At 37.3% G+C, this 13,397-nt stretch overlaps 1 protein-coding gene across 1 annotated transcript; it reads left to right on the top strand.

Moving 5' to 3' along the window:
- The first annotated feature begins 1,717 nt into the window (after positions 1 to 1,717).
- Positions 1,718 to 13,296, top strand: cpt1b (carnitine palmitoyltransferase 1B (muscle)). The gene is made up of 19 exons (XM_020657770.3): positions 1,718 to 2,636; positions 3,698 to 3,838; positions 3,984 to 4,123; positions 4,232 to 4,403; positions 5,727 to 5,828; positions 6,110 to 6,247; positions 6,322 to 6,399; positions 6,617 to 6,724; positions 6,916 to 7,000; positions 7,754 to 7,949; positions 8,046 to 8,231; positions 8,779 to 8,884; positions 9,300 to 9,416; positions 9,513 to 9,677; positions 9,781 to 9,915; positions 10,777 to 10,929; positions 11,017 to 11,130; positions 11,212 to 11,304; positions 12,874 to 13,296. Exons 2-19 carry the CDS (start codon positions 3,698 to 3,700, stop codon positions 13,003 to 13,005), a joined length of 2,361 nt encoding a protein of 786 aa, XP_020513426.2. The 5' UTR covers positions 1,718 to 2,636; the 3' UTR covers positions 13,006 to 13,296.
- The last annotated feature ends 101 nt before the right edge of the window (positions 13,297 to 13,397 follow it).

Here is a 13,397-nt window from a genome sequence, read left to right as displayed (position 1 = left end):
GTTACAAAAAGCAGGTAAAAGACCTTACTCATTGTTATGTTACAAAAAGCAGGTAAAAAGTCCTTACTCATTGTTGTGTTACAAAAAGCAGGTAAAAAGACCTTACTCATTCTTATGTTACAAAAAGCAGGTAAAAGACCTTACTCATTGTTGTGTTACAAAAAGCAGGTAAAAGACCTTACTCATTCTTATGTTACAAAAAGCAGGTAAAAGACCTTACTCATTGTTGTGTTACAAAAAGCAGGTAAAAGACAAAAGCAGGTAAAAAGACCTTACTCATTGTTGTGTTACAAAAAGCAGGTAAAAGACCTTACTCATTCTTATGTTACAAAAAGCAGGTAAAAGACCTTACTCATTGTTGTGTTACAAAAAGCAGGTAAAAGACCTTACTCATTCTTATGTTACAAAAAGCAGGTAAAAGACCTTACTCATTCTTATGTTACAAAAAGCAGGTAAAAGACCTTACTCATTGTTATGTTACAAAAAGCAGGTAAAAAGACCTTACTCATTCTTATGTTACAAAAAGCAGGTAAAAGACCTTACTCATTGTTATGTTACAAAAAGCAGGTAAAAAGACCTTACTCATTGTTGTGTTACAAAAAGCAGGTAAAAGACAAAAGCAGGTAAAAAGACCTTACTCATTGTTGTGTTACAAAAAGCAGGTAAAAGACCTTACTCATTGTTATGTTACAAAAAGCAGGTAAAAGACCTTACTCATTGTTATGTTACAAAAAGCAGGTAAAAGACCTTACTCATTGTTATGTTACAAAAAGCAGGTAAAAGACCTTACTCATTGTTGTGTTACAAAAAGCAGGTAAAAGACCTTACTCATTGTTATGTTACAAAAAGCAGGTAAAAGACCTTACTCATTCTTATGTTACAAAAAGCAGGTAAAAGACCTTACTCATTGTTATGTTACAAAAAGCAGGTAAAAAGACCTTACTCATTCTTATGTTACAAAAAGCAGGTAAAAGACCTTACTCATTGTTATGTTACAAAAAGCAGGTAAAAAGACCTTACTCATTGTTGTGTTACAAAAAGCAGGTAAAAGACAAAAGCAGGTAAAAAGACCTTACTCATTGTTGTGTTACAAAAAGCAGGTAAAAGACCTTACTCATTGTTATGTTACAAAAAGCAGGTAAAAGACCTTACTCATTGTTATGTTACAAAAAGCAGGTAAAAGACCTTACTCATTGTTATGTTACAAAAAGCAGGTAAAAGACCTTACTCATTGTTGTGTTACAAAAAGCAGGTAAAAGACCTTACTCATTCTTATGTTACAAAAAGCAGGTAAAAGACCTTACTCATTGTTGTGTTACAAAAAGCAGGTAAAAGACCTTACTCATTCTTATGTTACAAAAAGCAGGTAAAAGACCTTACTCATTCTTATGTTACAAAAAGCAGGTAAAAGACCTTACTCATTGTTATGTTACAAAAAGCAGGTAAAAAGACCTTACTCATTCTTATGTTACAAAAAGCAGGTAAAAGACCTTACTCATTGTTATGTTACAAAAAGCAGGTAAAAAGACCTTACTCATTGTTGTGTTACAAAAAGCAGGTAAAAGACAAAAGCAGGTAAAAAGACCTTACTCATTGTTGTGTTACAAAAAGCAGGTAAAAGACCTTACTCATTGTTATGTTACAAAAAGCAGGTAAAAGACCTTACTCATTGTTATGTTACAAAAAGCAGGTAAAAGACCTTACTCATTGTTATGTTACAAAAAGCAGGTAAAAGACCTTACTCATTGTTGTGTTACAAAAAGCAGGTAAAAGACCTTACTCATTGTTATGTTACAAAAAGCAGGTAAAATGTATTTAAGGTCGACAGTTAGACTAATGCCCAAAGCACTGGGTATTATATACTCTGAGGAATAGAAAATGACCAAAGTAAAATATTGTTGCATTAAACCATGACTCTCTTAGGACTTTGGCCTTAATTGGTCCGAATCTCAATAAAAATTATCTGCGTAAATAAAGATTATTAATGAAAAAAGGATTTACATTTGACAAAAATCATCCTTTCCTTGTAACAGTATTTTTGCACTTTGGTTTGGTATTATATCCAAAAAAGATCACACAGTTACAACAACACTTCTTTGTGAGGTCACATTTACCAATGCTCCTATCCAGGCAAAATCCTCCACTTTAATAACCTTAGACATCTTTTATTTATTCTCTTCACACTATTCTACCTCTGTTTTCACAGTTTAATACTGCCTGCACTTTCAGTCTCTGAAAAGGAAACGTCACATTGGTGTAAGTGACATCCAAACACAGCACTGCAAGAGGATATACAGTTTCACAGCAGTGACCTGAAGGCACATGACACTTGAGGCTAGGCGCTCTCTGTATTTGGTGTCGTGTTACAAAAAGAAGCATGTCATGAGGGAGGAAGTGAGTGAAAGAGAGAGAGAGAAAAAGAGAGTTTACGTTGGGGAAGAGGGGAGGAGGGAGGTCTGGAAAGCACAGAGACAACAGCCCTGATCTCACTACCTGAGGAAAGCCAATTCAAGGACACAGGAGTCACTGAGAGCATACAAGCCAGAGTACAGAAGAGTTCTACTGAATCACTGGCAGAAACAAAGTCACAGCTCGACTCCTTCTGATTGGATTCTACTGAATCTGGCCTGAAAAAGGTACAAGGGGATTTTTTTAGTTCTAGTTTTTTAGTTTTAGTTTTAGATAAGATGTACTTGTGTTAACTGCTGATAATTTTGCAGGTTTGCTATTGTGCAGGATTCTGTTTTGAATAACATGACAGTAAAACATGTCAAATGTTTTAAATGAGAGTATTTTTGTTTATTTGAAAAGGTTGAGATCTTAAAAGGGAAGTTCACCTTTGTTTAATTGTTCAAGTAAAAATGAATGCTGATCTTCAACTTGTCTAATAAATCATCAAAGAGCTCATGTAATGCTAAAGAGCCTAACATTCAGCCATTGTTTATATTTTCATGCCCATCTGAGGTGTGCACACATGCTCAGCCGGTGCATGGCTATATCTGGCCATTGAACTTTGTCCCACTTAGTGACTGTTCAGTCAGATGACATGGAAAAAAAGTAATCCAAGACCTGACAAGCTGGCCAATTAAACAGAGTAGTTTGTGAACTCAAAATATTTGTGTGTAGAATTTCACTCGACCATTGGAGTTACGTTTAAGACAATTACTGAGCCTTCATGACTTTACAGTATTTTTTTTTCCCAGCTGACATTTCATTTTTGAGACCGGCCTGCCCTATCACATTCTAAAACACTTTACAAACATTGCAACTTTACCTGAATGAATGTCCAAATTTTGAGTAATATCTATGAAAGTCTATACCAGTGTTTTTTGTAACCCTTGTTTAAGTAGTTAAAAAACGATTCTTGGTAACTGTTATATGGTTTAAGTGGTAAGGTATATATTATGAAAAAATTATAACTGTGCATCAGATTCTGGATCTTTACAGCACAATACTTCCTGTGCAGAACTAATAGGAAAAAGCTTGAGCTATCTGATCTTTGAATAGTTGAAGAAACAGAATATCTACTTTAAGATCTCTTTAGAAAAAGCACACAAAGCTGAAATTGCATGAGTACACTGTAGACTTTAAATATATCTTAAAAGGCTGCTTTCACCTTTATTACTATATTTCCATTGGGAAGCCATGGTGACTAAATTGAATTCCATCTTGTTTCCACGTTTGTTCTCTTTCATAGATGGCCGAGGCCCATCAGGCGGTGGGCTTCCAGTTCACTGTGCGCCCGGATGGCGTGGACCTTAAACTGAGCCAAGAGGTCATCAAAAACATCTACCTGTCGGGACTGACTGCGTGGAAGAAGAAAGCCATTCAATTTAAGGTACAACAGCCAACGTTTCAATTCTAGCTTTGACTATCAGTGTTGTAAAATGTCAACCAGTAACATAACAAACAAGCATTTAAGGTATAGATATTTCCAGACTACTCACTTACTTACATTGAAACATGTTGAATTTCATTTTCAGAATGGTGTATTGGCTGGAGTCTATCCTGCCAGTCCATCCAGTTGGCTGATAGTTGTGATTGCCATGATGAGCTCCTTGTATACTCGCATAGACCCCTCCCTCGGAATGATTGACACAATCAAGGAAAACCTGCCACAGAGGTCAGAAAAAAAATCTCCTGCAGTTGCTATTATCATCTCTTTCCAGTATCTGCTGAAGCAATACTACATTTTTCTGTTTGATTTCTTAATTGACTCTTTTCTGAACAGACACTATGTGTCAGTACAGACCCGAGCTGTGCTGAGCGCCATCCTGTTTGCCACCGGACTGTGGCTCTTCCTCATCTACCTCCTGAGATACACTCTGAAAGCTCTGCTCTCCTACCATGGATGGATTTTTGAATCCCACGGGAAAATGAGCACTTCAACCAAATTGTGGCTGGTACATTTGACCTTTTGTCTTTCACTCACTCTTTCTGAGCCTTGAATTGTTTTGCTACTGTTTGCACTTCACCATATTGACAAGGCCATCCTTTCCATTGACATCATGTTCAGAATGAGAAGCTCAAATGCTTTTGTACGAATGTATTCAAGGTTGTAAGTAATAGTAATGTGCAACGCTTGCCAAGTGATTAGTAAATGAAGAGATATTGAAAGGTGAGAATCTGAAGGGACATCAGGTCAAATTTAAGTTAGAACAACACTTTTAAAGGCTTTATATTTGATTCTTTGATCCAGCAGATGTCGCCCTTGAGCACCAGCATGAAACTAAAACAACTTGCGCTGCATTGTTGTGTTAGCATGCTAATGCTAGCGATCTTTATTATGCTAGTATCTTCACACTGCATGTAAATTTACCTGAAATGAGCGTGATCTAGAAACACAGTTAAGCAGTGAGTACAGTATGTTATTCTTCTTTTCTCTAGTCCCTCAATTAAACAACTTTTATACACGAGGGGAGGAGTCAGCCGGCCGTCTGGGCGATGTAAACAAAGTGAAGATAGGACTCTGAAAACTCTGAAAACATCACAGACAGTGGGACTCGGGTGTTACACCCATTGTAGACAGTCATGACTCACAGAGTTATTTTCAGAGGAGATACTTGATTTCTATTATATTTAAGTGTGAAAAATCACATTTAAAGACTTTAAAACTAGAAAATTAAAATTAGCATAATGCTAGCATTCAAACACATCCTAGCGAACGACTAGTTAGCTATAATATTATGTATTAGCCAGGAACAAAATTCCTAGGAAAGGCTTAAAATCCTTGCTGTTTTACTTTTTTGCTTTCCTCTTGTATCATGTAACACTGCTAAACTAAAAATATTAGCCTTAGGTGGTTAAATGCTAACGTTAGCTGTTTCCGACATCAGCAAGTGAACGACCAAAAGAAGTTGTTTTATCTTAAAATATGGCCTGGTTTTACTCTAGATTTTCAAGTTCAATTGTCTTTCCAGTTGCTGATCAAAATCAGGAAGTATTGAAATGAAGAAGATTTGTCAGATTACCAAACATATACATATATATATATATACATATATAATGTAGGCTACAACTTGCAACTAAGCAATAGAACACGTACAGTCACATTGGAGCTTTCCACCATGAGTTTGACAACAGAGGATAATAGCAGCTGTGTTAATAAACTGTCTGGTCATCTATTTAATCTTTGTGCCCCTTACTTATGGTTAATAATTGAGTAAATGTTAAAAAAATATTTGAATTGTGTGTGTTTTTGATGTTCTGATTACTGTTTGTTACAGAGCCTGGTGAAGATGTTCTCTGGGCGCAGACCACTCCTCTATAGTTTCCAGGCCTCTTTACCCAGGCTCCCGGTGCCCAATGTGGATGACACAATTCACAGGGTTTGTAATTACTATCCTTGTACGGAACACACTCATGACTTAGGCCCAATTATGTCTTGAAATGAGAGACGGGGAAAGATTCAAGACAGTACTGGAAGAAAAAACTGTTGGTGGTTTGTCATGTCAGTTTATTGTTATAAAATCCTTCAAACATTGCAAGCTGTGATTGCACTTACTGACCTGCACTGTTATGGAGTTACAGGGTCTATTGTATCAGCTGTGTTTCCAGACAACAATGTTTCACTGTCCTAAAAAAACATAAACCTAATTTCCCCCCGCAGTACCTGGAGTCAGTTCAACCTTTGCTGGACAGTAAACAATACAACCAAATGGAGATTTTGGCCAATGACTTTAAAGATTCCAAAGCCGCCCTCCTCCAGAGGTATCTCATCCTAAAATCCTGGTGGGCAACTAATTATGTGAGTAGTGTGCTAAAGTGGTATAACAAATACTGTTCAATGTTCTGTTTAATAACGAAGTGTTAACTTTATAGGTGAGTGACTGGTGGGAGGAGTACATCTACCTCAGGGGCAGGAGTCCTATCATGGTTAACAGTAACTTCTATATAATGGTAAGATAGACTGTTGCTAGTTGAGTGTATTATGTCAGTGGGGTATATTTGTTTGAATTCATAACAGATAAGAAAATATTAAAGGCTTTATTTGTGATTTTTCAAACTTTGTAAATGTAATATAAATCAAGTATATCCTCTATCTAAATCCTAAATCATTTTTTGTAATGCTTGTCTCTATTTCCTGATATATTCCATCTGTTGGATTCATGTAAAGGACCTGTTGTACGTGACCCCGACACACCGACAGGCTGCACGAGCTGGAAATATGGTGCATGCAATGCTGCAGTACAGACGCAAACTGGAACGTGGTGAACATGCACCGGTATGACTTCACCACTTCTCTGCTTTAACTCTGATCAGCCAATCAGTTTATGGATTAAAACATACAAACTCATCTCTTTGTCACTCTACTTCTTCTTCTATCCATTATCTTCTCACAAGTTCAAGTATAAACAATATATCAGTGAATCTACTATAAAACTAAGTATTTATTTGATTCTTTTCTGTTCTCAGCTGAGGGCTTTGGGGACTGTTCCAATGTGTTCCACTCAGATGGAGAGGATGTTTAACACCACCCGCATTCCTGGGATCGAAACCGGTAAACAACTGTAAAGATAATGGACTAAAGGGAACATTCATCCATCTGCTTATACTTTCTTTTTTTTTTTTTAAACATATTTTTATTAAAGCAAGTTCAAGACATTCAGTGCAGTTGGAATGCACATCAACATTTTTCTTTTTTCCCCCAGAAACATTCAAAAACCCAGTAACCCAGTATCACTTCTCCCTATAAACAACCCTCCCAGTCCAACAAATAGACCTCTTAGTTCAAAGACAAGAATAAAAGTGTGAGAGTGGAAAACTCACAAAAGAAATACAATACATGTTTATTTATATATTTTATTATTTTTTGTATTTATTTTTTATTTATGTTTGTCTCGTCATTTTGTATTATTATTAGTATTATTATTATTTTTTGATACTACTCTTCTCAAATATACCTTTTTTCCCCATGCTTATCTATTTATTTTTATTAAGTTATTGTATTTTATTTTTTGTGAGTTTTCCACTCTTGCACTTTAAATGAACAAACAACATTAACAGGAATGAAAGTCGTTATGTGTATACAACACAAATAAATATGAAAAACAGTACAACCTGTAAAAGAGACAGAATCACACACACACACACACACACACACTGCTCAACTCTACTTTAAGATGACCTTGTTACCATACAATTATCTTTTCTAATATTCTCAATTTTTATCTTTGAGAATAGCCGTCTGCACAATTCCTCTTACTTCCTGCCTCTTGTACCCATCTTTTGGTTGTTGTCCCCTCCCCTTTAGATATCGTGCAGCACTTGACCGACCGCAAGCATCTGGTCGTCTACCACAAGGGTCGTTTCTTCCAGGTGTGGCTTTACACAGGAGGGCGCCACCTCTTACCCAGTGAACTGGAGACACAATTTCAAAGGATCCTAAATGACACATCAGAACCACAGCCAGGAGAACTCAAACTTGCTGCCCTGACTGCGGGGAACAGGTAGGAAATCCAACAACAAACTTGGAACAGCACACACATGAACGTACACGAGGAAAAAAGCAGCTAAATAATCGTATTCTCACATCCTGTTTTTAGAGTTCCATGGGCTCGGACCCGGATTAAGCACTTTAGCCAGGGAGCAAACAAAGTGTCCTTGGACGCTGTGGAGTCAGCTGCCTTCTTCCTGACACTGGATGATGAGCCACAGGGTTATGACCCGACAAAGACCCGTTCACTGGATAGTTACGCCAAGTCCCTTCTTCATGGAAAATGTTACGACAGGTAGGCAGAGATATCAAGAGAAGGTCTCTGATACTAGCTTCAAGCACTGTTTAAAGTCTTTATATGTGATTTTTCACACTTAAATAGAAATCAAGTATCTCCTCTGAAAATAACTCTGTGAGTCATGACTGTCTACAATGGGTGTAACACCCGAGTCCCACTGTCTGTGATGTTTTCAGAGTTTTCAGAGTCCTATCTTCACTTTGTTTACATCGCCTGGACGGCCGGCTGACTCCTCCCCTCGAGTATAAAAGTTGTTTAATTGAGGGACTAGAGAAAAGAAGAATAACATACTGTACTCACTGCTTAACTGTGTTTCTAGATCACGCTCATTTCAGCTAAATTTACATGCAGTGTGAAGATACCAGCATAATAAAGATTGCTAGCATTAGCATGCTAACACAACAATGCAGCGCCAGTTGTTTTGGTTTCATGCTGGTGCTCAAGGGCGACATCTGCTGGATCAAAAAATCACATATAAAGCCTTTAAGCTTTAATTGTCTCATCTCTCCCAGAAAATAAATCATTGTTCCTTCTTTTCTCACAGGTGGTTTGACAAATCTTTCACCTTGATCTCTTACACTAACGGCAAAATGGGAATTAATGTCGAGCATTCTTGGGCCGATGCACCAATCGTAGGACACATGTGGGAGGTGAAAATGTCTTTCAATATTGTATCATAAAAGCAATAATTCACTGTGAATAAACATATATGTATACATATATTATTTAATTTAAATGATAATCTACGCACTTATTGATGTAAATACTGTAATTGACATCTTAATTGACCCATCTGTCACATAACTGCATTTTACTCATCATGTTACTTCAGCATCTTTTGCACTATTCACCACTGCACTGTTTCATATTTAGTCATGTAAATATTAGTCTTTTCTTATTATGTTTATTGTTAATATTTAATGTTGTACCTGTACATAAGAGAGCACAGTTCACTAAAGTTAAATTCCTTGTGTGTATAAACATACCTGGCCAATAAATCTGATTCTGATTCTGATCATTTTTAAGTTTGCATATATTTACAGCTGTCATTCTCTGCCTCTGTAGTACGTCCTTGCAACAGACTGCTTCCATCTTGGCTACTCAGAGGAGGGACACTGTAAAGGGGACGTGAACAAAGGCCTGCCTCATCCCGCTCGGCTGCAGTGGCAGATTTCAAAGGAGGTAGAGTAAAGCCTTACAATATTTATTACCAGTCACTTCAATGTATTTCTAGCACAAAAATGAACTGGGATGTTTGTCTCGTTTCCTTTCTGTTAGTGCCAAGACGCGATTGAGACTTCATATCTATCAGCCAAGCAGATATCCGATGATGTGGACTTCCATGCCTGTTTGTTTAGTGACTTTGGGAAAGGACTGATCAAGAAATGCAGGACCAGCCCTGATGCCTTCATTCAGCTGGCCCTGCAGCTGGCTCAGTTCAGGGTAATGATACCATTTCCATTGTTGCTCACTCTTGTTTTTGTGAATGTTCAACTTCCATAATTTCCTTTTCTTACTAATTGACTTTTCTCCTTCTGCTTTAAAGGACCAGGGAGTGTTCTGTCTGACATACGAGTCGTCGATGACTCGTATGTTCAGAGACGGTCGGACGGAGACGGTACGCTCCTGCACCTCTGAGGCGGTTGCTTTTGTCAGAGCCATGGAGGACCCAGGTGCAACGGTAAGACGAAGCCAGAAACACAAAGAAAATCAGGAAAAAAATTATATATTATATTATAAAAAATAACTACTTATTTAAATTTTGAGAGTTCAAGAAAATGATTATGCATTTGTAGTAGTGGAATCAATCAAACTTTATTTATATAGCACCTTTCAGACAAATTAAATTGCAGTTCAAAGTGCTTTACAAGAGTGCGGAAAAGTTATTGACTAAAAAGTAGTTTATAAAATCATTGAGAGACTAATGCACACCAATAAGAATTAAAAAAAATATATATATAAAAATGAAAAAATAAAATACCACACATAAAAGCAACAAGATATTAAAATTAATACATAAGAGGAAATATTTAAAATTGTAGTAGGATAAAAAAGACAATACAATAATGTTAAGATTTGAATTTATATAAAGCACTATATAAAAGCCAGACTGAATAAATGAGTTTTAAGGGTTTTAAAATGTTAACCCCAGCAGAACCAGGCTTTTATTCAACTTTCCTGAGGGTCTGAGAGGAGCCGAGAATATTGAGATTTTTAAACGCAGTCTTAACAGGAGTAGTTTTTATTCCTTAGCAACAAAAGGTTTGGTTCATTTTGGGTTATTATCCGGTTTAGAAGTTTCCAGTCAGTGTATACTGTATGAAGGTTCACGCTTTGAGAGGTCACATTGTGCTTGCTAAAGACTTGGTCACCAAGACCCAGTGACAATATGTCTCTGAATGTCAATGCCCTGGACTCTGATCTTTCTGCTGTCCATGGCAGGGTTGCATTCACAGAAAAAAAGTAGAGATGTTGTTCTGTCATGTAAATTATGTGGGTTTTTTATGTCACTATTATGTGCTGGTTGTCTCCCTCTGCCCAGAATGCCCAGAGACTTGCCCTATTTCGAACGGCGTCGGATAAGCATCAAAACATGTATCGTCTGGCCATGACTGGTTCTGGCATCGACCGCCATCTCTTCTGTCTCTACATTGTGTCCAAATACCTCGGGGTGAACTCCCCTTTTCTGGAGAAGGTAATTTTGATCATCTTTGATCATTTGATAAATCTGAGCTTTGCCTTCACATTTCTTTTCCATACAACATACACTTTTTTTCGCCAGGTGCTATCAGAGCCCTGGAAGTTGTCAACCAGCCAGACTCCTCAGCAGCAGCTTAACTTAGTTGACATCAACAAGTTCCCAAAATACGTGGGTGCTGGTGGTGGATTTGGCCCAGTGAGTTAAATTATCTAATGTTATAAGTAACACATATAATATGTTTTGTAAAATAATCGTATTGCATCTGTTTACTTGCAGGTGGCTGATGATGGTTATGGTGTGTCTTATATTATCGTTGGGGAAAACCTTGTAACATTCCACATCTCCAGCAAGTTCTCCAGCCCCGACACAGTAAGAGCACAAAATAACAGCGTGGCATATATTACCTTTTTTTTTGCAAGGTGGCCATCTTCTTCTGAAATCATGCAAGGGTTGAAAGCTCAAATGTTTTTTTAAAGTCATACTGTCTTCCAGGTTGTAAGTATGGAAGCCCATTTCCGCCAAAATTATGAGATAATAAAGCCATAATAATGAGATAAAAAGTCAAAATTATGAGTTAAAAAGTTGAAAAAGTCATAATTATGACATTCAAGGATGCATCGCGGTCACACTGAAGACTACATTCAAGTTATGTACATACAGCGCAGAGCAGAAGTCACGTAATAAACCACTTGAGCAAGGGACACGATAAACAAAGAGAAAATTATTATGACTTTATTATCTCATCATTTTCAACAAAGCCAAATTTTAAATTTTAATTGGCGGGAATGGGCTTCCAGGTTGTAAGTCATGCGCTAGTCATTAAATTACAGCTTCTTGCCAAACGAGCATCTGAAAAGACACTCCACAGAGCCAATATGAAGAGATTTCTGACCATGTTTCAAAGTTAAACAGTTCAAAACCCATTAGCCTTAGAAAATAGCTTAAGCCAGCATTCATGTTCAAGCACTTCAGGTTAAACTCAGGTTAGCTAGCAAGTACATTTTCCTGCTGTTTTTCCCCCCAAAGCTAACATTATGTGGGCTGGGCTACAATATAAAGCCGTTTATATTGTAACTTGTTAAACTGCAAAACAGTGATAATAGCTTTTTAAAGGCTTTATATGTGATTTTTTGATCCAGCAGGTGTCGCCCTTGAGCACCAGCATGAAACCAAAACAACTGGCGCTGCATTGTTGTGTTAGCATGCTAATGCTAGCGATCTTTATTATGCTGGTATCTTCACACTGCATGTAAATTTACCTGAAATGAGCGTGATCTAGAAACACAGTTAAGCAGTGAGTACAGTATGTTATTCTTCTTTTCTCTAGTCCCTCAATTAAACAACTTTTATACACGAGGGGAGGAGTCAGCCGGCCGTCCGGGCGATGTAAACAAACTGAAGATAGGACTCTGAAAACTCTGAAAACATCACAGACAGTGGGACTCGGGTGTTACACCCATTGTAGACAGTCATGACTCACAGAGTTATTTTCAGAGGATATTCTTGATTTCTACATTTAAGTGTAAAAAATCACATATTAAGCCTTTAAGTACTTGCTAGCTAACGCTAACACTGTCTAGTAGGCTACTAGGATCCTTACATTGTCAGACTGCAGTGTATGGGTAATCAATTGTTTTGTTTTATCTTGAAATATGATCAGGTTACCCTCTACAGTCTATGGTTTCATTTGTTTTAATTGCATACTCAGTTGCTGATGACTCAGACTGCATCAAAGAAATGTTGTCAGTGATCCTTGAAGCTTACAACCTACAACTCAGCAGTAATAAGGGCATTCGAGATCCCACCCTAAGCATGACAAAGAAAATATAGCTGCTACTTGAATGTGGTTAATAAACATCCATCTGTTTAGGGTTTGTGCTGTCCTTCTCCATCTGCTCTTTCTCCCTTTCTGTTATTGCCTTTCGGTCTGCCCCGCAGGATTCATACCGCTTTGGTCAGCACATTTGGAAGGCCATGCTCGATATCCAATCACTTTTCAAGCCTGAAAATGATAAGAGGGTGGAGAATGCAAAGCACGTTCAGCTGGAAAATGGGAAAAAGCACGCATGACAAGACACCGAGATGATTTGCTGCATTTGGTTCCATTTGCACATTTCTAGTCTTCTTGTGTGGTGGGTCACATTATGGGAGCTGGTCATTCCACTCTGTCATCCACAAGAGAATAGTTGTTACTCCTCTAATTTATTGGTATTTATGAACTTCGGCGCTGTCTTTTTGATGCTAAAAAGGTAAAGATATGTCCCTTTAATGATGGAAATTTTTGTTTTCGGAAAGGTTCATTTTGTCAGTGTGACTGTATATAAATCTAGTTTTATGTAATAAATGTAAATATACTCTTTATACATGTTCTTTGGTTTGTACATATTACTTTTGTAAATAGATCTTCAAGATGTCTGGAAATATGAATCCATGGTTACATATGAGTGTGAATGATTGTGTTG

The sequence above is a fragment of the Labrus bergylta genome, chromosome 7, assembly GCF_963930695.1.
Source record: "Labrus bergylta chromosome 7, fLabBer1.1, whole genome shotgun sequence".
Lineage (NCBI taxonomy): Eukaryota > Metazoa > Chordata > Actinopteri > Labriformes > Labridae > Labrus > Labrus bergylta.
Note: the sequence above shows the minus strand (reverse complement) of the source record. Positions and strands in the feature narration are given on the sequence as shown.

Excerpts from the sequence above, each read along its gene's own strand:
- cpt1b (XM_020657770.3), top strand. The coding sequence starts at position 3,698 with ATGGCCGAGGCCCATCAGGCGGTGGGCTTCCAGTTCACTGTGCGCCCG. Across the intron at positions 9,417-9,512 it reads AGTGGCAGATTTCAAAGGAG|TGCCAAGACGCGATTGAGAC; the intron begins GTAGAGTAAAGC and ends CCTTTCTGTTAG. Across the intron at positions 10,930-11,016 it reads ACTCCCCTTTTCTGGAGAAG|GTGCTATCAGAGCCCTGGAA; the intron begins GTAATTTTGATC and ends TTTTTTCGCCAG.